A 24078-nucleotide genomic window follows, 5' to 3' on the forward strand; every position below is an offset into this window, starting at 1 on the left:
TCATTTTTTAAGTAAAACATTGCAGGTGATAGTAGCAAAGGTAAACACATTGTCTACATATGTCTTATCTTTTCTATTTTACTTTTCTAAATCTCTTGTCTGTGAAAACAAAACTGAATTACAAATGTAATGATGGGCCCCGTTGAGATGGCGACCCTGACATCCGCTGCGTGTTTCTCTGAGGGTCCAGAGGAATTTGGTGCAGGCATTTTTGTCCATCTCAGCTGAGGGTCTGAAGCGACAGCCAAGGGCTCTTAAGCAGCTGCTCGCGAAAAGCCGCAACTTTCCGGGAAGTTTCCTCCACGTACCTGGAACAAACCAGCCAGCAGCTATCAGCATTCAACTGTGTGCACGTGTGTGTGTGTGTGTGTGTGTGTGTGTGTGTGTGTGTGCACTTTTGCCTGCGTGAGTGCACGCAGTACCTGTCTAGTCGCCTCTGGACCACTTTCATGACAAGAGTTTTGTCAGAGCAGTAATCGTGAAACTTCTCCACCTCCTCTTTGTTCAGGAGGCCCTGGTTCTGCTGGTACCATCGCTGTTTCTCCCGCAGCTCTTGTAACAACTAAACACACGTTTGCGTTAGCACAATAACAGTTTAGCACGTGTTAGCATGAATGCACTAATGCAGCTCTGAAGCATTCCCAGCAGACCTGCGCTTTATACATTTTACAGAAGAAGCTAGCGGTGCATTTGTGCTGTATGCGTCAAGCATGACGGGCCTTCTCGTCCCAACTTTAATCTTTGTTTCTTTGTTGGCATCACATGCCATTATGTTTTGTCATTTTTGTGCTGCTCAAATTGCTAAGACCAGCTAAATGGATGTTGCACAGACATTTGTAGGGTTCCATTAAGGACCAAGACATGGAATCAAGGGTACAGCTCCTGTTGGTGCTGATATTTCATAGATGGCAGAAGACGCCATGGCAGCTGTGAGTCAGGTGTTGCTCTACCTTCTTATGATGCTCCTTCAGGAAGTTGGCAACTGCCTTTCGATTCTCTTTGAACTCTTGTACACATTTAGCAACGAGATTCTCAACATCTGTGGCACTCAGAGTTTCTGGGAATTCCAGATTCACCAGGTGGGGGACCAGGTAGTCATCCACATGCTCCAACTGCCAGTCCTGCTGCTCTGCGGTCTGGCAGGCAAAACACACAATAAGGTTACATGACAGTCATGGAAAGAAAAATGACATTTATAAACTGTACATACTCTGTATTCTGTTGATTAAATGATAACTATAATCACACTACATGCTTAGGCACCAGGTTAGGACTTAATCAATCAGACCCAAATAGCCCTTTGTGTGTGTGTGTGTGTGTGTGTGTGTGTGTGTGTGTGTGTGTGTGTGTGTGTGTGTGTGTGTGCGTGTGTGTGTGTGTGTGTTACCTTCAGTTTCTGTTTCTGGTGTTTGTGGGCCAAAGCAGCTCCTGCGTATGTCCATGGAGAGAAGATGAGCTGAAGGTTCTTCTCCTCCTCCTCTCTGGACTGCAGGATGTCTCTGAACTTCTCACACATTCAGATTTGACAGATACTTGGTATCAAGTTTTAATTGAAAATACTATGAATACTATGGCTGACCTGTCTGATTTCAATGTGATCTAAAACATTCACCAAACTCTACCTAAAGTTAGGCCTTCCAGACAGGCTAAAAGTCAGTAAAGGGGGTCATTTTCAAACTTTACTGTTGTTCAGAAGCAGAACTGAGATGCCGCAGTGGTAAATAAGATCTTGAGCTAATCCTGCTTTGTGTTCCCAATTTTAACAGCAAACGTTTGGTCCATAAAGGATGGTTCTGATTAATTTACAGGATTTTCTTTAAGGCTTGCCCCAGCAATGTCACTGTACACCTTAAAACCTTGATGAAGGTGAGTCTTTAGGAAAATAATCACCATAGTTACCTCATTTCGAGACACTTTAGCATGTTCGGCTGCTGCGATTTCACCCTTTACCAGGTCCTGTAGTACCAAGTAGAGCACTATTCGACTGGGGGGCTTTACAGAAGGGTCAACCTGACAGACACACAGATGTAAGACGTTATGATCAGATGGGGGTGGGCTGACTGAAGGCTACTGACTGAAGGTCTGTACCTGCAGCGTTTGGATGTTGGCGCTGGTGAAGTCCTCCGCCCTCCGCGATTCTGTTGCCGGCAGTGGTTTGATTAGCACACGCTTTGAGGGGATAGCTGCGAAATACTCCATGTGATAGGTCAACTGGATCTTCCGCTCATCCATAAGAAACACCCGCTTGGCCACGTCATCACTGAGTGGAAGGTTTGGATTTCTGTGGAAACGCTCCTCCACTTTCTGTTTGCTCACAAAGATCAAGCTCTGGTAAATCTAACTAGTCGGATACAATCATGTTCATAGCCATAAACATCAGTTCGTTGTGCTTCTTTCCATGTATTTTGCATTGCATAAATATAAACTTGCAACAGCAGCTAAAACAAGCTAAGCTAATGATTGTCCATTCATCCTTATGGGGCAAGATTTCATATCTTAGGCATGAGGAAGTCTGACCGTTTACCCAATTAACAAAAGCATAAATCAGTCCTTTAGAGTTTTGCCCAAATCGAATCGAATGCCGCCGTAAAACAACAAACATCATCACAGAAACACTTCAAAAAGTCAAAAGGTCTCCTCCTCCTTTCTTCTCATTGATTACTCAGTACATCCCTCCACTCTCCGCCCGAGTTCTAAATCTGTATCTTCAAGATACCGGTAAATGTATTTGCATGTATGTTGCAAAATAAACAGAATACTAGTAGTCTACTATTATTATGTTGTAAAATAAACAGAATAATAGTAGTCTACTATTATTATGTTGTAAAATAAACAGAATACTAGTAGTCTACTATTGTTATGTTGTAAAATAAACAGAATACTAGTAGTCTACTATTATTATGTTGTAAAATAAACAGAATACTAGTAGTCTACTATTGTTATGTTGTAAAATAAACAGAATAATAGTAGTCTACTATTATTATGTTGTAAAATAAACAGAATACCAGTAGTCTACTATTATTATGTTGTAAAATAAACAGAATACCAGTAGTCTACTATTATTATGTTGTAAAATAAACAGAATACTAGTAGTCTACTATTATTATGTTGTAAAATAAACAGAATACTAGTAGTCTACTATTATTATGTTGTAAAATAAACTGAATACTAGTAGTCTACTATTATTATGTTGTACAATAAACAGAATACTAGTAGTCTACTATTATTATGTTGTAAAATAAACAGAATACCAGTAGTCTACTATATTATGTTGTAAAATAAACAGAATACTAGTAGTCTACTATTGTTATGTTGTAAAATAAACAGAATACTAGTAGTCTACTATTATTATGTTGTAAAATAAACAGAATACTAGTAGTCTACTATTGTTATGTTGTAAAATAAACAGAATAATAGTAGTCTACTCTCACACCTGACATCCAGGGGGCATTTGTGCATTTCGAAATATTAACCTTGCATTTTGGCTGGTATTGGAGACCATCTTTACTGTTACCAAGTAACCTTTGACATCTCTAGTCTCAACGTATATGAAGATTTTGAATAATTTACACACTAGTGTATAACGCATCCAAAAGGAGCCAGGTTTTGTCCCCGCTGTTTCAATCTTTACCTTCAGAGGAATATGTTGCACATCTGAGAGCCCATCTGGGATGGAAAAGCTGATGCGGCGGTAGTGGAGGTAGTCAAACCGGCCTTCAAACATCTCTGTCATGTCACTTTTTGTCAACACTCTGCGCAGCAAACCGTCAGCTCGCGCACTGCTGTTAAACTCCATCTTGTGCTCTGCATCGGAATACCTGTGGACTGAGTCAGGCACACCACCGTCACACAAATGTCTCCTCATGCAACTGTTGGTGCGAGCGGGGCTGTTGAGAAACTCTGGGAAATTAACAATTTTTGTAGGAACATGTGGAAGCCACATTCTTAGAAGTTTAGTAAAGTCTGATTAATAGTGACATCAAGCTCTAACTGGGACACTGCAGGACTTACATAAAAGATGGAAACTCCGTCCAGGCAGAAAGCGCTCCGTGGTGACATGAAGGATCTTGTTAAATTCTCTGTGGTCCAGAAAGTCAGTTCTGTCTTGATACCACTCCTTCACCAGCTCCACCTCGGTGCCTTCAACACACAGAGCGAATGTTATAAAACGTGGGAAAAACGTGTGATTGTCTTGCACACGAAGACACACACAGCTCAGGTCTTTGTATGTTGTCAGTCGGGTGAGCAGCCCATCAGACTGCAGGTACAGCCCAAACCTCTCCAGCTTTGCTTTCCTGTAGAATGTCACCTTCTTCCCTCCAGGATATCTGTGCTCCAGGTCTGAAATAAAGGGAGCTGCATCAGCAACAGAGCTTGAAATCTAAATCTATTCTCAAAGGTAAGTCAAGTAGCATCTAACTGACTTGGCAGGAAAACAAAGAAGCAAATGGGATAAAATATACAGCCTTGGGTCAACTGAAATTACGAGATGTTGGCCTACTTTTCTTTGAGATTGAGATGCAACTGCTCCAGGGCTTTGGCATTTGAAAAGCTTTGGGGCCCAGCTCCACCTTTATTTAAAGACAGCACAAGCACGGTTTATCCAAAATCCAAGACAGATGATATATCAGGATACATAAAGAGCCAGGGGACACTTTTAGATGGAAAAAGGCCACATTTCACTCAGGAAATAAACGGGCCAAATGTGAGTTTCAGAACTATATAATAAAAGACGTCACATTTAGAATAATCGCCAATATTTGACTACTGAACATGAGCTTGATTTAAATTAAATCAGATCAAAGAAAATTCAGTAAATGTGAATTATGATTGAAGAAAATCTGACTTCAAATAAAGATTTGTGCAAAACTTTAAACAGTACATGTCTGAGTCCCAATCCAGGTTAAAAAAAAGTAGTTTTCCAAGACACAACGAAGCAGGAGAATCACTGTGCCACAAATCTCTGGACATTTAGGTCAGTGCTGCATTGTGCACCTCTAACCTGAACTTGTTGACACGTCTGAAAGATGCACATGGCTAAAAGTCCTACCTCCTGTTCACTGTTTAGTTTCCCCAAGAAACGAATCTCCTTCCTCTTCAACACTTTATCCTTCAGCTTTTTTTTGCAGGTCACTCCAGCCAAGACTGGTTCCCACCTCTTCAAATCTTCCAGGTCATACTTCACCTCCTGCACACACACACACACACACTGCAGTGTGAGCTCCAGCCTGTCCTGAGCTTCATAGGTCACAACGTTGGGAACTCACAGAGCAGTCCTTGCAGCACTCCTGCATGTTGACATAGTAGTTGTAATTGTCCCACATGCTCTCAATGCCCAGGAAGTGCTCGTCGTGGGTGGAGTGGCTGTTCCCACTCAGAGGGTCGATGAAGAAGTTTTCCTCAATGTCCCTGCTGCCCGAAAACACCAGAACCCAGCAGTGGACCCGCAAACCTCTCAGGGTGTCAACAGGTGGCTCTTCACCTTTCTGGAGAGTAGAAAGGAGAGGTCATAGGTCAGAGGAGCAAAAGTTTCTATCTTTATTTTCTGGTCTGTGCCTGGAGATTCCCCAGAATCCCCTGCTGGTGGGCATTAGGAACGTCAGATTCTAATTTAGATCGTGTCTGTTATGATGAAAAGTGTCTCTAGGTATTTATTTTTGTCTCTCCCGTAACCGAGGGCTTGACGCTCGACACACAACAACCCAAGGAAAACCCTCTTTTAACAGGAAGAAACGTGAAGCAGGACCAAGCTCACACAGTGGGACCCTCTGGCTGATGGCCGGCTGGGAAAATACAGCAACATAAAGGAGTAAAGTTACATTTAAAAAAAAAAGGGGTCACATAAAAAATGTTTTTTTTGCTTTTTACAAATAGCATTTGTTTTGCAAATGTTAATTTGAAGATGTGACTGCACACAAAGTCCTCCATTCCAGGGTCACGGCTTCTTTCGCTGCCCTGGACCCCCCCCACAATGACAGAATCAGCCACATATTTTAGAATTCTTCTGTTTTCTGGACACATATTTGGGTCCAGGATGAACAAAGGTGGTGAAAGTACGCACCCTTGTGGGGAGCTCATGAAGGAGCAAAGGTTTTCAAAAATAATCCAAAATCCATCCCACAAGTTCCAAGTTAAGATCAAAGTCAATGAAAAGATCCCATTAATGTTAGATATTGATGGGACAGTCAAGGACTGGAATCATGTTTAGAGGCTATGGAAGCTGTTTCTTATTTTAGCTTCAAAAGAAACATTGTCAGATCTACAGATCACCTGTGCAGATTCTTTGTTCTTTTTCTTCATTTCCTGCTGCACAAGATAGCGACTCTGCAGCTTCTTCTTTGGTTTCAGTCTGTACTTGTTCTGCTGTGGCTCCTGCATCATATCCTGAGAAGAAGATGTGACACAAAAATAGTCAAAGATGCGCCAATTCAATCATTTGCATTCTTCTAAGCATATCCGTATCACAAATTTCAGTATTTACCAACATCTACCTACTCTTGACCTACACCTGTTGTTTATTTTCCCTGGCTGCCCCCGCAGGTGGTGCATATAGACCACGGCTTATGGGAAGATGCTAGTTAGTAATGGGTCTACAGGTGTGCTGCTTCCCAGGGAGACAAAACCTTAAACAACCTGTCACCAGTGATGTGAGAATTCCTCGATTATGTTGCAACTATCTCCGAAAAACAGAAAAATTAAATCCTTGAAGGTCGCTAACGTTGAGATTTTAAAGTTTACTGCACAAATGAGCTGCCCAACCAAGTTTTACACTTCATACAGCTTTTAAATATCCATTTCCTTGGTGTCCTTCGTTTCCTTCGTTACCTTTTCTCCAGTGTCCATTGGGGGGCATTCCTGCTCGGTCTGGTCGCACTCACACATCTCCCTGCTGGCGTAGCCGCTCACACAATAGGCCTCGTAGTCAGCGCCGATCAGCAGGCTGCACAGCAGCGTGGCCGCTTCGAAACATGTGGCACTTTGACTCTGCAGCACCGTAGAGGGTGCGAAGAGCTGCCGGGGCTGAAACAGCGCACACGCTCACAGATGGAGATGGAAATGGGAATGAGAGCGCCAATGGTGGCCATTCTTACCAGGTTCACAGGGGACTCCAAAGGCTTCAGGGACAAAAGGTCAGCCACAACGGATGCACAGCCCTTCCAGTGGTAAAGTTCAGGGTGTTCCACTGCTGTGGGCCGAAGAGTGGTCGACACAAACTTCTGAAGATTACAGGACAAGTATTAGACGGACATTAATTAGTACTTACAGGCCGTCTGGCCATGAGAGTACACGTCGTTACCTTGATGCCATTTTCATTCTCCGGACACATCAGCAGTGGTCTGCGTTCGGGGAATAAGTGGTAATACTGACGCTGGAAGTTTTCGGCAATTTCAACCATTCGAGCCTCAGAGGGAGAGTTGTAGGACGCTGTGGTGCCTTCACTGAGCCTGTGATACAAATACACATATTCAGCATTTATTACATTCACTTACCTAAATGAAAGTGAATAAGACATTGGTAAGACATTTGGATGGCTCGATATTAAAATTCCACTTTATTTTGATTTAAGACTGTCATGAATGTGCGTGTGTGTGTGCGTGTGTGTTTAAGCTCACAGCTTCTGCAGTAGATCTGAAATCCTCCTGGGTCCCTCCTGCTGAAGTCTTTGCTCCTCCTGCAGTTCTGATTCTCCTCTTGGCTTTTCACTCTGTGACTCTGCCCATGGCTCCATCTTTCCATCGTAAATATAAATATGGTCTACAAACATTTCTGTGATTTCTGTGTATGAATAGACTTCCTTCCAGTCTCTGTCTCATTGTCTCTACTTATTTAGCATCGTCACATTTAACTGTGTCTCTGTTTTCCGTGTCTCGGGCCTATTGGAGTCCTGTTACAATTCATGTGCATCAATAAACTTATCTTTATATACCAAAATCATTTCTCTCCTATTTCACTATAGTTCTCAATTACATTTACTAATTTAAACACTTTTAAATTCTTTATTTGAACTCTGTTTTACTGTTGAATGCTTCTGTACCTTCATGCATACACAAGTATCACCTACAAAAAGATGCTATATATTGTACATATACTGTATATGTATGTGCATGAGGGTCTCATTTAATTTCTAAATCAAATGATAGTTTAACTCTTCGTTGCATGAATGTGTGTTCAGGCCGTCATACCCTGTCACTCAAACGATGCTTAAATGTACAGAATTACAGATAAAAAGTGCTTACCGTGAACAACTTTGATAAAGAATTTTTAAAACGTTCAACAACTTCATTGCACTTCTTTCCTTTATTTTCTCTATATATATTTGCCATCTGAAAGAACAAAACCAGCAATTAATGAGCACATATGATGCCACTGGCTGCACCCCCCCCCCCCCCCCCCCCCCCCCCCCCCCCCCCCTCCCACCACACACACACACACACTTAATACACTTGTGCACTGGCCATTCAAAATCTTGGCCATGATTCTCATAATTCATGCATTAAAGGACGATTTTAGATGTTAAATTCACATTTTGCTGTGCATTTCAACCTGCACAGTAACGTTTCGTATGTCTGACCTTGTAATTTGTTTTTCTTTCCTTTGCTGCTGACTGGTAGAAGTCAATGCCAACGGTAATACAGAACAACGTTAAGTTATATAATGCAAGAGAGTTGCAATATTGTATGTTTCTTTAAATCAAAGCTGCTCATTGAGGGATTAAAGGTTTTGCTCATTCTTGACTATTCAGGCTTTGATCTCATTCACAGATCCAATGGGTGATGGGACCTTTCCCTTTTAATCCTTTGGAGGCAGGTGTCACTGAAAATTAGAAAACAGCCCATAATCCCAGTCCAACTGCAAGTTTTTGCTATTTTGGTGGATGTGTGACAAAAGTGTGGTCTGAAACTATTGAGCCAGTTAAACTAGCAGCTTCTAAACCAGCCCACTTCGCTAGATGAGTGAAAGGTGCTAAATTGCCATCAATAAACACATTATTTAATAAAACCCCCAAAAACACCACCTCTGAAGTTGGATTCTTAATATACCTGACATCTTTCCAGTCTGGAACATTAAAGATCTGGATCAAATCTCCATGCTGAGAAAACCTCATCTACAGGTTATTTGGTTTGGACTTCATATCTATTCTTCTTTCCTCGCTAACAGAGACTATTTAAATGTCCTCATGTCCCCGTTCCTGCCGGTCCATATCAAACATTTTTTGAGTTGTGTTATCCTGTCCAGGAGACCCCAGGAATCCACCTCCTCTCTAGATATTCTGACCTCCTCAACCTCTCGAGTTTGCTGTCTTTTATTGCCATTGCACGGATCAATGACATGAGACCTGAACTGTCTCTCTTGATCTGTTGGGGTTTAAAAGTCCAGCTTTATTGGCCGCTTCTTCAGGCGATTGTTTCAGAGTTTCAAAAAATATATTTAACACACGGAATATAGCCACCACAGAAAATGTCAGCCCATTTTCCCAGGTCCCAACAGGACCTGGACCAACCAACAAAGCCTTTAGGTGAAATTACTATGAATAAAACTTTATTACAATAGTGTACTTTTTATATATTACAATAGTGTAGTTTACAACCACCATTTATACTAACAAGGATTTGAGTGATGTAGGAGAGATGTTAGTCCTGCAACGAGAGGGCAGCTAGCCCAAGGTGTTACCCTCCCCTCCACCAAAGGCACGTGGGATAGGCTCCGTCCTACACGGATGGGTGCACTTCGTATATTTCCAACATTTAGTTTTATGCTGTTCCTGTTCCTGGACTCGGTGGGAAACGGCAGGATGATGGCTAAGCTGTCCTCCATGCTGAACAACACGTCCCATCCCCTACAGGACACCCTGGCAGCACTGGGCAGCTCCTTCAGTGAGCGGCTGCTCCACCCTCGCTGTGTGAAGGAGAGGTATCGCAGATCTTTCCTGCCGGCTGCTGTCAGACTGCACAATAAACATAACGCCCGCTAGCACAGTCTGAATATTATATATTCTGATATGTATATTGTATTCACCCTCTGTACTATGTACAGGTACACAGAGGCCGAGTATCCATTTATCTGGATTATTGTAAATATACATCCTCTTTGTATATTCCAAATTCTATTCTATTTTATCTTATTTTTCCTCTGCGCGCTCTGCTGTTGTTGCACTGTAAATTTCCCCGTGTGGGACAATAAAGGACCTGAATCTGAATCTGAAATATCTTCACTTGTGTTGGCCTGAATGTGGCAAATGCATGTCCCGTTTTGTGCTACCTAAAGTTCATTAAAATTGTGCGGCTACAATAAGCTTTAAATGTGCTCAAGTCTTACAGTTTCATTTGACAATGCACATTTATATCAATCAATCTTTATTTATATGGCATCTGTTACAATCAAAATAGTTTCTAGGCGCTTACAGATACACATCCGCGAGGCCTTTATGTGCTGAATGAGATCAATTTACTAAAACATGAGACATAATTTCCAGATTTTTGGTAAAACCTGAAAATCTAAAAAGTGGAGCGAACAGAGGATCCAGAAGTTTCCTTTTATTAGTATTTACATGTATTAGATAAAGGTTTCCATTGAAAAGTTGTGATTTGTTTTTGCTGCATGTCTGAGTTGAAGTCATATTAAATTGACAAACACTCAAACTCAATTAGGGATTACGTGCGACGTTAACGTGATTTCTGGCCTGTAACAGTGTGCTCTAACGTTTTTACACCCTTCCAACGCGTACCGACACTTTAGATGCAGAGAACCAAGAGAAATCATTTCATGAGTGAATATGAACGGGCGTCTGAATGGAGACACAACATTCGCTAGTTCTGACAACTAAATATGTGCATGATGAGCAGTCGGGCCAAACATGATTAGCTAAAGAATCCTTAGTCTGAGTCCAAAGGCAGACAAGGTTCACATCCACCAACTCTTCCATCAGTGACTGTGACATCTCTTCATCTTTTACACGACAGTGCAGAAATGCAGCAGCTCAGAAGTCGCATCATACAAGGTGTTGTTTTTTATTTGGAAGTTTACGCACACTGCAGTATATAAATAAGGATGTACAAACTTGCATAACTAAAGGATAAAAAACAAAGGTGAAGCAACCAAACAGGAAATTATTAATAAACGGTGACCCCAGGCCTCTGTCAAGTACACACACACACACACACACACACACACACACACACACACACACACACACACACACACACACACACACACACACACACACACACACACACACACACACACACACACACAGTTCACATTGATAATTGTGGACAACATTCAGAATCAAAGCACAAGAATGAAAAAATTAGTAGACCTAAATTCATTTAAAGGCAAAAAACAACATGAAAATGGCTTTAAACTACTTGTCTTACACGCACACACACACACGTTTCAGAAAACACAAGAGAAAATTAAATGTATGTTCAGTGGATGGCTTCAAATGTCTCAATGTTACCGAGCTAAAGATCAATGGACAAAAGAAGGAAACTACGGGATGTTGTACTAATGCCTCGTCCTGACCAGGAGCCAAAGATCCACGGTGACACTGCGAGCAACAAAGTCTTTGCCGTTTGCCTTATTAGACAGGGAATAACAGAGGGTGACATCCCAGCAGGACCCGTGAGCATTTCTGGTTGAGCAAACACTCAAGAACCAAAATCCAAGGACCAAAGTTCTTGTGATTAATGATGGCACTCCTGATCTCCAGGGAAATTCCATTTTGCTACTCAATCCAGCAGAGAAAGCAAAGCTGAGACGGACCCGTCAGCCAGCGGCCAGCAGCCTGACGGCCCCACAGGCATCGATATCGCAGTGAAGGTGATCCAGTAGTGACAAAGCAGACTGGCCAGCCATCCCAGCACCCGATCATCTCCAGCCCTCTTAATCAGTCACTATCAGATGTGCTCCAACCCTGTCCTCACACACAGTCCTGCTTCACAAAACTGCAGAGCGATTAACAGAAACCAGATCAAAAAGCCAAATGACTGTCATGCAATGACAACACTCCTCAGAAAGTAACAAAGAACGGGGGTGGGGGCGTTTCTTCAAAGCTGAAGTTCACTTTTTAAGTCCACTACTGCCAGCATCTCAAGTCATTCAGAATCGTCTTCATATTCTCTGGATCTTCTCAGCAACCACCACTGGGTTCTCCTTACGAATCTTGTCAGCAGCTTCAGTTTTGTAATCGTAGGGACAGTTATGTTTGTCGGAGTAACGGTGAATTCCACAGAAAAGATTTCCGCAGCGACAGCCAAAACCTGGAATACAAGAGGACATTTGTAACATTCTGGTGTCGCCAAGTTTTCAGATTTAGCTCGACAGAAATCTGTGGAGGCCGAGTCTTATCTAGAACCACGACACATTCATCTAGCCAATAATAATCAGTATGTTTACAGGACACTTGGAAAGACACAAATTGTGGCCCAGATTTGACTATAACGGGACTAGAGTGCATGTAAATGTGTTAGTCCGACTAGTCCTCTTCAAAATTAGACTGCCAGACAATGCTACTGGAAACTGACTCTTTGTTAGCGTCTTATTTCCACAATAAGTAGCAAGTATGTACGAGAAGAACAAAGCTGTGCGATTATCCAGCTTCCTATTGTTCGAAACGAGCATCCTCTGCCCAACTCGGCTTGTTTAATATGAGACAACATAGGTTAACCGGGAAGGGGTTGAAAAGATGCATATTGCTAACTAGGAGTAGGAGGAGGAGATGTTCTTGTCAGTTACTCCATTTTCTCTGTAGTTGAAGAGCCAAAGTCTAATTTTAAGCATAGCTCAGCATGTAAACAGGCATGATTGAATCATCCCCACATGGATGATTCAAAATGGGTGGTGAGCATTAACTGATGCATGTAGTTTAGCCATTCCAAGAAAGAATATGCCATTAAATCTCTGGTAAAACCCCAAAATTAAAGCTCCATCTAATAAAAAAGCTCAGCCATGTTTAACAGCAACCAAATTCATCGTAGGTTTCTCTTTTACCTGTAAGGCCGACCTTTTTGCGACACATAAAACAGCGATTCCTTTTGAGTTTTGGGGGCTCTGGGGCTTTTGAGTTCTCACTGTCAGCAGAGTGTGAGGTTAATATTGTGCTCTGATTCAGCGCTGAAAAAACAAGAAAAAAATCCCACAACAGAAAATGTGAAAACAGGCAAATAAAATACCAGAGTCTTAATGACAATAGCCAAATCGGAGATACATTTTGCACTCACATCGTGTAATATCCAAGTAATTATGATGGTGCAAGGACCCAAAGGTATCAAGGCTATGATAATATACTGAAACAGTTTTCAGTCATAATCACCATTATTAGATTTCCACTTCATTCATCTTCAGTTTATTTGTGAAAGGATTTCATCACTGATGGGCTGAAAGTCATCGTTCTCATCTGACAGTGTTGAGGGAACTGATACATATCCCCTGCACTAATCACCTGGTCTGCACTAAACCCACCTGGTTCTAAAAGCTCTTTGCTGCTTCCCACAGCCCCCGTGTCCTCATAAGAAAGGCTCAGCTCTGAAATGGCTGCTGAAACACCACTGCCAAAGAAGACAACAGGACACGATTAGAAGGCGAGTTCTTTTTAAAGTAAAAGGCCCAGAATAATTGTGTTTACGCCAAGAAACAAAAGGAATGCCCTCACCTCAGAGCCTCTGTGGCAAAGGCCTCGACAGTGTTGGTGGCGGCAGCATCAGCTGCTTCTTCTGCCACACTGACAGCTGCACTTGCAGCAGTGTTTAGGGTGGCCTCTAACCTCTGGATGGCAGAAACCTCCCCTGTGGGACTATTGCTGCTTCCTTAACACATTCAATCGCAGTGTTATAGTTTAAAAACAGGAAAGCAGCAGAATGACCTTGTCTAGAGCGAAACTAAAGAACAGTGTGGAAAACAGAACGGATCTTACCCATAGAACTCAGAGATGTGACTCCTCCATTGTTCTGCCTCGACAGGTGCTCCTTGTGGCAAACAGAGCACATGCCGTTAGTCCTTGGGTTACCGTAGAAACCACACCCAGTGGCACACAGCATAGGAACTGGGCTCTGATTGGTCTCCTGGGCCATCGCGATGTCTTTCACCTCTTCCTCACCTGGAGACACACATTGAAATACTGAAATACATTTCACACCTTAGAGGTTTAGAGGTAACCTTAAAAACCAAGACGCAGTTTGGCAATACCTCAAATTGTGCTCTTTTCTGCTAATTCCAAGTATTTTACTGGGCTCTGACCCCACATCCACTTATTCAGGGGTAACTACTGCTGGCTTTCTCTGATTACTGAAGGGTAAACACTACTATGATAATAAGCCGATCATGTCATTTGATGAAAGACAGAGTTGTGTACACGGAATACCGGTAGTTCAGAGATCTCTACTTGCATTGTATGCAAATGCAACTATCGCAACTGAACACAAATGTTTCATCACTTGTTCTGAGACGGGAGAAAAGGATCATTCAAAACTTTAGGATGGTTCATTTCCTTGAATGGGTAACCAGCGCTGCGGGCTGCCCACTCACGTGTGCGGGTGCACCGTTGCAGCAGCCAGAGCGGCTACGGGTCACGTGGTCCCGTGGCCCGTATGGTGCGTTCACGGTACCACCGGAGCGCAGTGTGACGTTAATCTCAGAGGGGCACGCGTAGCCTCACGAGGTTCCCGAACCCACGCGACTGTTCTAATTATAGACTACCTCGAAAGTCCGTAAACAGCCCAGAACGAAAAGAGCTGCTCTAAACGCACAGGAAAAGCAGCCGTGTTGAGGCCACGGTGCACGGAAGATGTATCGGATAGCAATGTATCAAACCCTGGAGGGCAAATGGTTTTGTTTTTTTAAATGGGCAACCGAATTGATAAACCCGTCACTCGTTGCGTTGTAACATCACTGGGCTTCGAAGGCCCATCAAAATCGTGTATATTAGCCACGTCCCCACAAACACCGGGCCGTAGCAGTGTCACTTCGTGAAATTTACTGAGTCACGCTAACAGGCTAATGCCTAATAGTGGTATCTCAACAGTATTTTGAAAGTCTGAAGAAGACAGATGACTCGGTGTTATTAACAAATGGGGTTAAATGTTTTTAACGAGTTTTTAATATCATCAGTTAGGCCAATTCCTTTAAGATGCAACGACAGCATAAGCACATTTCCGCGATGTTGCTAATATTAGCATGCTAGAGGTTAGCTTCGACAGATTACTTAGCATTGTTGTTGCCTTTTATGTATATGTTCGTTGCTTTTGTTTACAACCAGGATAAACTCAAGTTTGATAGTAAATACACAAACTGTAATAATGTCCATACTACCAAACCAAATCGGTAAACACGAAGCTGTAAAAGGAAGCGTCAAACAATAGCGTTAAAAAACAAATACAACCAAATCAATCTACAAACTAACCCCACTCAGATCAGTTGCATATATTTTAGCTGTTCCGACAGGCCCATTTAGAGGAAATTCTAAGAGTTATACGATGTTACGCTTCATGTTAACCAGGGTAGTGTTAAACAGAGTGAGGATTGTATAAACAGCCTTTCTACTTGACGATTTAAAGTTTCAGTAACACGTGCCAACATCTTAAAATATTACTCAATCCGAGATATCGAGTACCGATGTTGTTGAGACAACTTTCTATTAACGCGAAGAGACATTACATTAAAACATAATGTGACTTTTTGTTGTTACATGTCGATGTGTTCTTTAGAATCATCAAGAACAATAATCAAACGACTGTCTAGTATACGGGTTTCCGGTCTTTTCGTTTGGAAGCTAAACGTGACTTACTTACCCTGTGTGTGTGTTTTTTTTAATAAATGTTGCTATTTCCGGACTCTTTATAGATTGAGGGAAAAGCCGGATTACCGTCAACGGCACCTAACACGGAGGACGTCGTAATCACTCTTTCCAGTCTCCTCACGCCAATTGTCTGCTGAAGCCTGTCCTTTCCTGGGTGATCTCTATCGCCTCTCTTCTTCTTTGGGTTTCCACGGCTGTTGGCTTTCCTGGAGTCTCATTACTGCCCCCTTTAGGTCTCCCTGCGAACTGATTTCTCCTTAATTTTTTTTAAAGCTCAGTAGAGGGCAGATATGCAAGAAAAAAATTCATTTATGAATTCTCTACATCTCTAAAAATGCTCTTCTCATCCTCGACCACCAGGCCGTCTACCACTTTCCTTTCTTTGGTATACTATAGAAATAATAAAAATAAGTGTTCCATTGTTTCTATTTCCTGACGATACTTGCATAATTCAGTTGGGTTTCGCGACTATGTGTAGTGTTCTGTTTCTTATACTTGTGAAATGTGAATCTGTTGTTTTCCCTCCTAGGTAAGACAACCCCCTTTTATACTTCAAATAAATGCCTCCCTTTGATTTCTGCTTTCCACTTGTGTTTCCAACATTCATTTGCTTTTTTCCACACATTGCTTCTACTCTCTCACTTTGATAACTTGATTTCATTTTACACAGTGCTGGTTTTAACTGCCCCGGTTGCAAGCATGTCTGCCCTCTCACTCCCTAAAATTCCAAAACATTAATGTTCGAGTTTATACAATGACCCCGGATTATCTCATGTCGGTCACATGTGCGCAGTGTGATCCTGCTCTTCATTTTACAAAGAAGAGGGTGCCAATAGCAAATACCAGTCAGTATGCATCATTCTGAGATACATCTACAGGCCCCAATGTGTGGATGTAAGGCCATTTGATGTTTTTGCTAAGAATCTTTTTTGCAGAATACTTGCAGAAACATGCAAGTATATAAAAGATTTCTTTGGTCCACACCAGGGGTCAGGGAACCAGGGCCACCTGATGTCAAATTGGCTACTGGAACAAGGCATTCATTTTGCAGAGCAGAGAACCTGGTACTGATGGAGTGTTACTACGGGAGTAACCCTAGCGAGAGAGGGTACATGCAGAGGTTGTAGGAGAACCGGTTGCTTTGAAACCCCACATCCTCACTGACCAAGAAGCAGCTCTTAGCTCAGTGTTCAAATATCCGTAATAAGAAGCCAGCTAGAGAATGATGGGGTACAGCGTTGTACATCATCCACGGTAAGGGGGCAAGGACACCAGGTCAGCTTGGGAGTCAATCACTCCCAAATATCGAGATTGGGTACAAAGCCCCAATGACTGACAGACTCAACACTGACCTCAGACAGAGAATCATGAAGTCCTGGGCAACTCAACAACCTCCCTGTCAAGGCTAACAAACAAAGTACCAGACCAATCTATACTGGAGAACATGAACACAGCACAACAGAACTAACAGAACTGAGCAGAGGTGTGAATCTAAGGACAGAGCTGCCCAAGAAATATAACAAACTGTCGACAACTGAGGCACTGGAGACTGCTAAGCAAAGGCTCACAGCCCTGGCTACCCAACTAAAGAGGTACACAAGAGAAGTAGAGGCAAGGAGAATTAACAAGGTGTTCTCCACCAATCCAGCAAAGGTCTATTCTCAATGGCAGGGCAACAAGATGACAAGATGACAACAGACCCCCCCCCCCCCCCCCAGGGCTGAGACTGAACAATACTGGAAGAGTATCTGGTAGAAAGAGGCAATGCACAACACTAATGCCCAATGGCTGCAAGACCTACAGACAAAGCACAGTCAATTTCCAGAACAAGCAGACATCTGAAAAAGAGTGTCCAAAATGAAGAACTGGACAGATCCAGGGCCCTAGGATTTACACCTACTGGCTTAAGAAGCCAACTGCGCTCTATGAACGCCTGGCAGCACACATCAGGGAACCACCCAGAGTGGCTAACCAGAGCAATAGAGGCCAGGGTCTACCATACCAGACAAGACCCCAGGTGTAGGCTGTGTGGAGAAGCCCCTGAGACAGTCCAGCACATCACAGCAGTGTGCAAGATGTTGGCAGGCAAGGCATACATGGAGCAGCATAACCAGGTGGCTGGCATAGTGTACAGGAACATCTGCACTGAGTATGGGCTGGAGGTCCCAGGGTCCGAGTCTGAAGGAGGCACCGCCCAGGAGGGCGAGGAAGAGTTTAAAGAAATAAAAGATAAAGTATATATATATAAATAAAGTGTGTGTATATATATATATATATGTGTGTGTGTGTGTGTGTGTGTGTGTGTGTGCGCGCGCACGCACACACACACACACACACACACACACACAGTAACAATAAAGATAGCACATTCATGTTTTTTGTTTTTACTTTGACGATTTCTGTATATGTCATATTAACTCTTAAATTATAGCTACATATGACCAATATGAATCGTTTACAAATACCTTACCAGTTATAGTTTTAAATAATAATATTAATAATAATAATAAAAAAACTTCATATAAAGGGTAATTGTCTATACATATATACAAATACATACAGTATTTATAAACGCTTCATATTTATAAAATGTAAAATAAAATATTTGGACGGAACAGGAAGAGGAAGTGATGAAAGACAGCGCATTCAGGACAGTTGCGCTCCACCAATGAGCTGCTCGGTTAATTGACCTCTTAGCGAATCAGCGTGCGGGGACCGAGGATTTAAACTGAATAGCCTCAGTTCCTCTTCACAAAACTTTTGAAGAAGCAGTGTTGAGTGTGAAATGGCTCTCCGCGTTACAAGAGTAAGTCCTTTAAACTATCAGTGAGAAATTAAGTGTTTGCGAAACCAATTGTTTAACTCTAATTAGTTTTGCTATTGCTATAAGGTGAAATGTTATCGCGCACGGATGTGGTTCGTAGATGCGTGTGTTAATTTTTACCTAAGAACTGCAGATGGGAATAGACAGCTCGTTGTAAATACAACCTGATCAACTATATTTTACTTCAGTGTGGATTTTTCTTCTTGTAGAACCGCCTGGCTTCCACCAGGACCGACCTGGGGGGAAAGGCCTGCACGGGAAAGGGGCCTGCTCTCAATCCTCGAGCAGCCCTCGGAGAAATCGGAAATATTCCTGTGAACAAAGAACCGCTGAAGAAGGTATCGTTCGGCACTATATAGTTCAGAATCATCAACCAATGCATTTCAGTTATGTTCAGCACGATCATATTTGTGGTTAATATGCTCGGAAGGAATGCGTCTGTATCTGTGGGTGTTTTGTCGTAATCGCAACCCAAAACGAAAGAGACACTACCAGTAACGAATTCTGACATCCTGCGCACGTACATTTTGCAGTGGATCCTTTTAAACGTTGCCTTGATTTTTACGTGAGCTTTTAATGACTCGTGTATATTTGTTTCAAGACTGTCAAGGCAGAGGCCGTCAAGAAAACCAAAGTCCCCACTAAAGTTGAAAAGGCGGTGACTGTTGCAAACCCACCGCGAAATGTTGCTCCTGTCAAACCAGAGCCCGTGCCTCAGGTGCAGGTATGTCGAATTAAAGTTCTGTCTGCTGGGGAGGAAGGGGGGAGGGGGATCGTTTTGTTGGAGCAAAACGATCTGGGGTATCTATTATTCCAGGTTCTTCCTGAACCAGCATCTCCCACTCCGATGGAGACCTCGGGCTGTGAGCCAGCAGACCTCTGCCAAGCATTTTCAGATGTCATTCTTGGCACTGCGATCAGGGACGTGGATGCGGATGACTATGACAACCCTATGCTCTGCAGTGAATATGTAAAAGACATCTACAACTACCTCCGGCAACTTGAGGTAGTTTTCTTTCCCGCAGACTGCAGTGAGTTTAGTGATTTGTTCACCACTGAGCTTTCTTCTTGCAGGTGGAACAGAACGTGAGATCCGCTTATCTGAATGGGCAGGAAGTGACTGGTAACATGCGAGCAATTCTCATTGACTGGTTGGTGCAAGTGAACCTAAAGTTCCGCCTGCTTCAGGAGACGATGTACATGACTGTGGGAATAATTGACCGCTTCCTTCAGGTGGGAGGACAATCAAAAGCCCAGCTGTTCTGTTCTGGCCTCAAAACTAAAGGTTTATGTCTTTATTCCCCAAGGACCACCCTGTCCCCAAGAAGCAGCTGCAGCTTGTTGGTGTCACGGCAATGTTTCTTGCATCCAAATATGAGGAGATGTATCCTCCTGAAATCTCAGACTTTGCTTATGTAACTGACAGCGCCTACACTACTGCACAGATTAGAGACATGGAAATGACCATCCTCAGGGTGCTCAAATTCAAATTGGGTCGCCCCCTTCCTCTACAGTTCCTCCGAAGGGCTTCAAAGATATATGAGGTTTGTTGAGGGCAAAGGGAATGCCCTTGGGTGTTTTGTATTTTAACCTACTTGTCTTATGACAGGTGACTGCTGAGCAGCACACGCTGGCAAAGTACCTTCTGGAACTTACAATGGTTGACTACGAGATGGTTCACTTGCCTCCTTCTATTGTGGCGAGTGCTGCTTTGGCCCTGACAATGAAGATCTTGGAAGTTGGCGAATGGGTAAGTGAGCTCTTGAGTTTGGAGCATAAACGGAGGTATATCGTCCTACAATTTAAAAATATTGAGGTCCTACCTGTTTGTAGGACCTTATGTGTAACACTTGGTGGGGGGGGGGAAGCAGGGTTTTGATCCCTTTTCTTCTCACCTGTACTGTCTCAGGATGCCACACTGCAGCACTACATGGACTACACTGTGGAGAGTTTGACTCCTGTTATGGCACACATTGCCAAGAATATCATTAAGGTTAACGAAGGGCAGACCAAGCATATGGTAAGTCATTGTCAGTGTAAATCCTTATTACTGAGCAATTTCAGATCTGGCAATAGTGATCTGTCCCTTAAAATGCCCATAGCACAACTGAAGAGTACCTTGGATTTACAATTTTCTCTTCCCCAGGCTGTTAAAGGAAAGTACTCTACTTCCAAGCAGATGAGGATTGCGGGCATCCCACAGCTGAAGTCTTCAGTGGTGAAAGACTTGGCAAAACTTGCCCACTAAGATGACTCTGGACTTGCAAGCTTGGGACAGTTTGCTGACGTGTACAGTTGTGTTGCTATGCCAGAATCTACACTAACAACTCTGCAACTTTATGTTTGACTGCAGGACTCGCTTATGATTCACCTTCTATTGCATTTTTGAATGTTAGTTTTAATGGCTCAAATGATGAGTGAATTTTATCAAGTTCTTTAATTTGTGTATTGTGTACATTTTTAAGGTTTTATGTCTTAAATTTCTATTAAATCTTCAAGGAATGTTTGAGTCTAATCTTTTCCACTAGGGGGAGCTGCAGCACTAGGGAGCATTGGGGGTTACGGTTCCGATGACTCGTTGCTGTGTTCACTGAATATGATCTCCAAATAACAATTTATTGTGTAGACTCTTTAGGTTAAACGTTGCATTCTAAACTAGACCGCTAACTTGAACACTTGCATTTTCCTAAAATGCATAATTAATCCAACCAACATTGCTCGACAAAAACGATTGGCTTTTAGTAACCATGGGGATGAGGACAAATGGCAACTGTAGATAAAGAACACTGTAACTGCAGCTATAGTGTAATGATATGCATTGAAATGTGCTTTACAACTACAGAAAAGGAAGCCAGTGTAACATGTTATCACTGACAATAGGAGCTGTTGGAATCATAATGCACTCAAATTAAAGCAGGTAAATAAGAGGACCGTCAGGTTATTTATAGCAGCTTTCTCATAAAGGCCTGACTCAAACACTGTCACAGGAACTACATAACTTATTTACTGCACAAAGCGATTAAACACATCTTGCCAGTTAAGTTGGATGATCAGTATCACAGCTAAATGTGGGCTGCACAGTGCTCCAGTTGTATCACATTAAGACATATATTTAAAGCCAACGGAGTGTGTGTTAGTTGGAGGATAACTATTATCACTTCACATATTCACAGCTGAGACCCTAGGGGTGGACCAGACCCTCACCCATTATTCTCAGCCCCAGGGGGGGGGGGGTGTTGAGTGCTTTGTTTGAGACCACCTACCAGCTATAATGTGAGTCACTCTGTATATCAGTTGGACCATCCAGATACAGTATATCCCTCTTGGATAACTTTATAGGTTACTACCTGACATTTGTTGCCATTGATTATGGAAATATACAGGCTGTTGTGTAAAGAATTCATGTAAAGTGTTTGTCTAGTAAAGCTTCAGAAGCAAATTCTGCATGTGGAGTCAAAACTGCTTACCACAGGACTGATGTTGGAATATAAGTTTTGGTCCAACATCTTGACATATGGGCACAAATGTCGACATCTTAAAAGCACACCACATTTTCCCCAAGTGACTGAGCCTTCTGTTGTTTCCCCCGAGACACATGATAATTAGTCTCAGTTTTCCAGCAAAGCTGGGCTTTTAAACCCACAGATCACCCTGTCAATTCATACTTACAGGCTGAGGTCATCAGTAGGCAGCCATATCAGTTTACGAGACAGAAACCTCCTGTGCAGGGTTCCAGCAGCTTCCCGGAATATTGTTTCCTTTCTGATAAAGATTTACCGAGGGAAATTCATTTCAGCTGAAAATTTGATCCAATTTAAAGGTTGTTTTGTTTTTGCAATTAATATGAATGAATTCATCCCAATAAAAAGAAGTGAGAAATCTCTAAGATGAAACAGAGCATGGAAACAACACCATCAGCAACCTTTTATACTTTTACTTTTAGAGTATACACTATTAGCCATTCTTTAGTGTTTTGTTGTATTTTCAAAAACAACTATATCCATAAATACAGGAAAAAAATCTGGCCAAATGGAAAAATAATCAAATTTTGTACGGAGGGAGAATAATAGCCACGATACTGTAGAGGAGTACAGCTATCAGAATGTATATCCAACCTAATGCTAATACTGCCCTTGTCTGCACATATTCAGTTGAGTTTCTCTTCTGCAGACATCAAAAGCTGTTCACTGTATTTTAGCTTCAGATATGAAACCAAACAGCTGCATAATCTCACCCGACTGCTGGATGGTAGAAGGCTGAACTCTTCAATGTTTTCACAGCCCAAAGTGGGATTATGTTCCTTTTCATTTGAGAAGCACATTAGAAGGGTTGAAATTGCAATCAAAACTTCTCATTTTTTCTCTATTTATATTTGAAATGTTATTAACACGGGATTATACAGCCTTTTAAACATGACTTCTCTAGGTTTACTTCACTGATTTATCTTCTTAAAATACCCTCTCATGCCATAAAAGAAAACCAGACCAGGTTTTTTATATGCGGACGGATCAATGGTGCCACAAACAATTATAGTTTATTTAGTAGTTGTGTTTAAAATTGCCCCAATGGAAACACCTTACACAGAAGGCTCTGTGGCTCCTCTTTCCTTTTAAACTATTATTTATTTACTTTATTATTATTTTTTAGCTATCTATAAATGCCATGGCTGTTGGCAGAACCTTAGAAGTGTAACTGAATGAGAATTTGATCATTTTTATTTCTTCATTCACTTTAAAGAAAAAATGCTGATATGGCTGACATTTCACATTACATTAAAAAAATATTGTATGCTAATTGAAACAAAGCTGCATAAAGGTTATTGCTTTTCTCATTTTATACATTCTACTAAACTTGATCCCATCTTACAAAGGCCAGAAGTATCTGTCCTGTTTCAGGTTATTCAAACCCAACCTATTACAGCAATTTGCCAGTTAGCACTAAGTTCCAGAAAGAATGCATAGTTTGGCTTCAAACCTCTAGGAATTTCAGTTTCTGTTACAGCAATACACAAATGGATCATGGCATACTGGAGTCAAACATTCGGAGCGCCCTCCAAGTCTAAACACGTCTCCAGATTGAACAAGTGGACCCTTCGAAGTGAGTAAATGCTCATTCCCACCTCTGCCAAGTCTCTGTCTCTCAATTCAGCCTGACAAAGTCAAATAAACATCTGGACTGTGGCAACGGTGTAAAGACTACTGCGGGATCCCGATCGACTGGCAGCTGGAGAGCAGAGCACAAATAAACACAGACACGTTTGTTTCCACCATTTAATAAGTAAAACCCCTGAACTTTACTGAGCAGTGATGCCAGGTATCCCATGGGAGAAAAAGGCCCCCACTGGGGTGTCTTTGACCCCTGTGAGTCAAGGAGTCACCTTCCTCTTTAATCTTGAGTATATGCTTTTTTAATAAACTACATTTGTAAAATAATACAGCAGCCTTCACTCTTTACATAAACA

The 24078-nt window shown here is 42.2% G+C and overlaps 3 protein-coding genes across 6 annotated transcripts in view; 1 reads left to right on the forward strand and 2 right to left on the reverse strand.

The window, feature by feature from the left end:
• The window catches only part of LOC115250175 (dynein regulatory complex subunit 7-like), an 8674-nt gene extending 390 nt beyond the window's left edge, over nucleotides 1–8284 (reverse strand). Inside the window, exons 1-18 of the mRNA XM_029837665.1 lie at nucleotides 8238–8284; nucleotides 7614–7729; nucleotides 7298–7445; nucleotides 7092–7217; nucleotides 6826–7020; nucleotides 6271–6384; nucleotides 5268–5486; nucleotides 5051–5188; nucleotides 4502–4571; nucleotides 4213–4341; nucleotides 4012–4140; nucleotides 3632–3825; nucleotides 2089–2304; nucleotides 1900–2010; nucleotides 1388–1504; nucleotides 951–1136; nucleotides 423–562; nucleotides 1–308 (exon numbers count right to left, since the gene is read on the reverse strand). The exon at nucleotides 1–308 is cut by the window's left edge and continues 390 nt beyond it. Of these exons, the coding sequence (XP_029693525.1) occupies nucleotides 221–308; nucleotides 423–562; nucleotides 951–1136; nucleotides 1388–1504; nucleotides 1900–2010; nucleotides 2089–2304; nucleotides 3632–3825; nucleotides 4012–4140; nucleotides 4213–4341; nucleotides 4502–4571; nucleotides 5051–5188; nucleotides 5268–5486; nucleotides 6271–6384; nucleotides 6826–7020; nucleotides 7092–7217; nucleotides 7298–7445; nucleotides 7614–7729 (2436 nt within the window). The 5' untranslated portion in view covers nucleotides 8238–8284 and the 3' untranslated portion in view covers nucleotides 1–220. The remainder of the gene's footprint in view (nucleotides 309–422; nucleotides 563–950; nucleotides 1137–1387; nucleotides 1505–1899; nucleotides 2011–2088; nucleotides 2305–3631; nucleotides 3826–4011; nucleotides 4141–4212; nucleotides 4342–4501; nucleotides 4572–5050; nucleotides 5189–5267; nucleotides 5487–6270; nucleotides 6385–6825; nucleotides 7021–7091; nucleotides 7218–7297; nucleotides 7446–7613; nucleotides 7730–8237) is intronic.
• Nucleotides 8285–10343: 2059 nt separating this feature from the next.
• Nucleotides 10344–16012, reverse strand: LOC101069599 (AN1-type zinc finger protein 5-like). 4 transcript variants are annotated; one of them, XM_029837764.1, is made up of 7 exons: nucleotides 15786–15970; nucleotides 14185–14283; nucleotides 13913–14095; nucleotides 13652–13805; nucleotides 13462–13547; nucleotides 12991–13113; nucleotides 10344–12260 (listed from the first exon to the last, which is right to left on the reverse strand). In XM_029837764.1, the coding sequence occupies exons 3-7, from the start codon at nucleotides 14067–14069 to the stop codon at nucleotides 12112–12114; spliced, it is 669 nt and encodes a 222-aa protein (XP_029693624.1). In that variant the 5' UTR covers nucleotides 14070–14095; nucleotides 14185–14283; nucleotides 15786–15970; the 3' UTR covers nucleotides 10344–12111. The 4 variants fall into 4 exon arrangements, with proteins under 4 accessions (XP_029693624.1, XP_011602768.2, XP_011602767.2 ...); XM_011604466.2 differs by lacking the exon at nucleotides 14185–14283 and having other exon boundaries at nucleotides 15860–16012; XM_011604465.2 differs by lacking the exon at nucleotides 14185–14283 and having other exon boundaries at nucleotides 15786–15969.
• Nucleotides 16013–18476: 2464 nt separating this feature from the next.
• Nucleotides 18477–21120, forward strand: LOC101074701 (G2/mitotic-specific cyclin-B1). Its single transcript, XM_003965126.3, has 9 exons — nucleotides 18477–18599; nucleotides 18827–18955; nucleotides 19219–19341; nucleotides 19435–19623; nucleotides 19692–19850; nucleotides 19925–20161; nucleotides 20227–20367; nucleotides 20527–20637; nucleotides 20764–21120. The coding sequence occupies exons 1-9, from the start codon at nucleotides 18579–18581 to the stop codon at nucleotides 20863–20865; spliced, it is 1212 nt and encodes a 403-aa protein (XP_003965175.1). The 5' UTR covers nucleotides 18477–18578; the 3' UTR covers nucleotides 20866–21120.
• The last annotated feature ends 2958 nt before the right edge of the window (nucleotides 21121–24078 follow it).

The sequence above is a fragment of the Takifugu rubripes genome, chromosome 6 (assembly GCF_901000725.2).
Source record: "Takifugu rubripes chromosome 6, fTakRub1.2, whole genome shotgun sequence".
Taxonomy (NCBI): domain Eukaryota; kingdom Metazoa; phylum Chordata; class Actinopteri; order Tetraodontiformes; family Tetraodontidae; genus Takifugu; species Takifugu rubripes.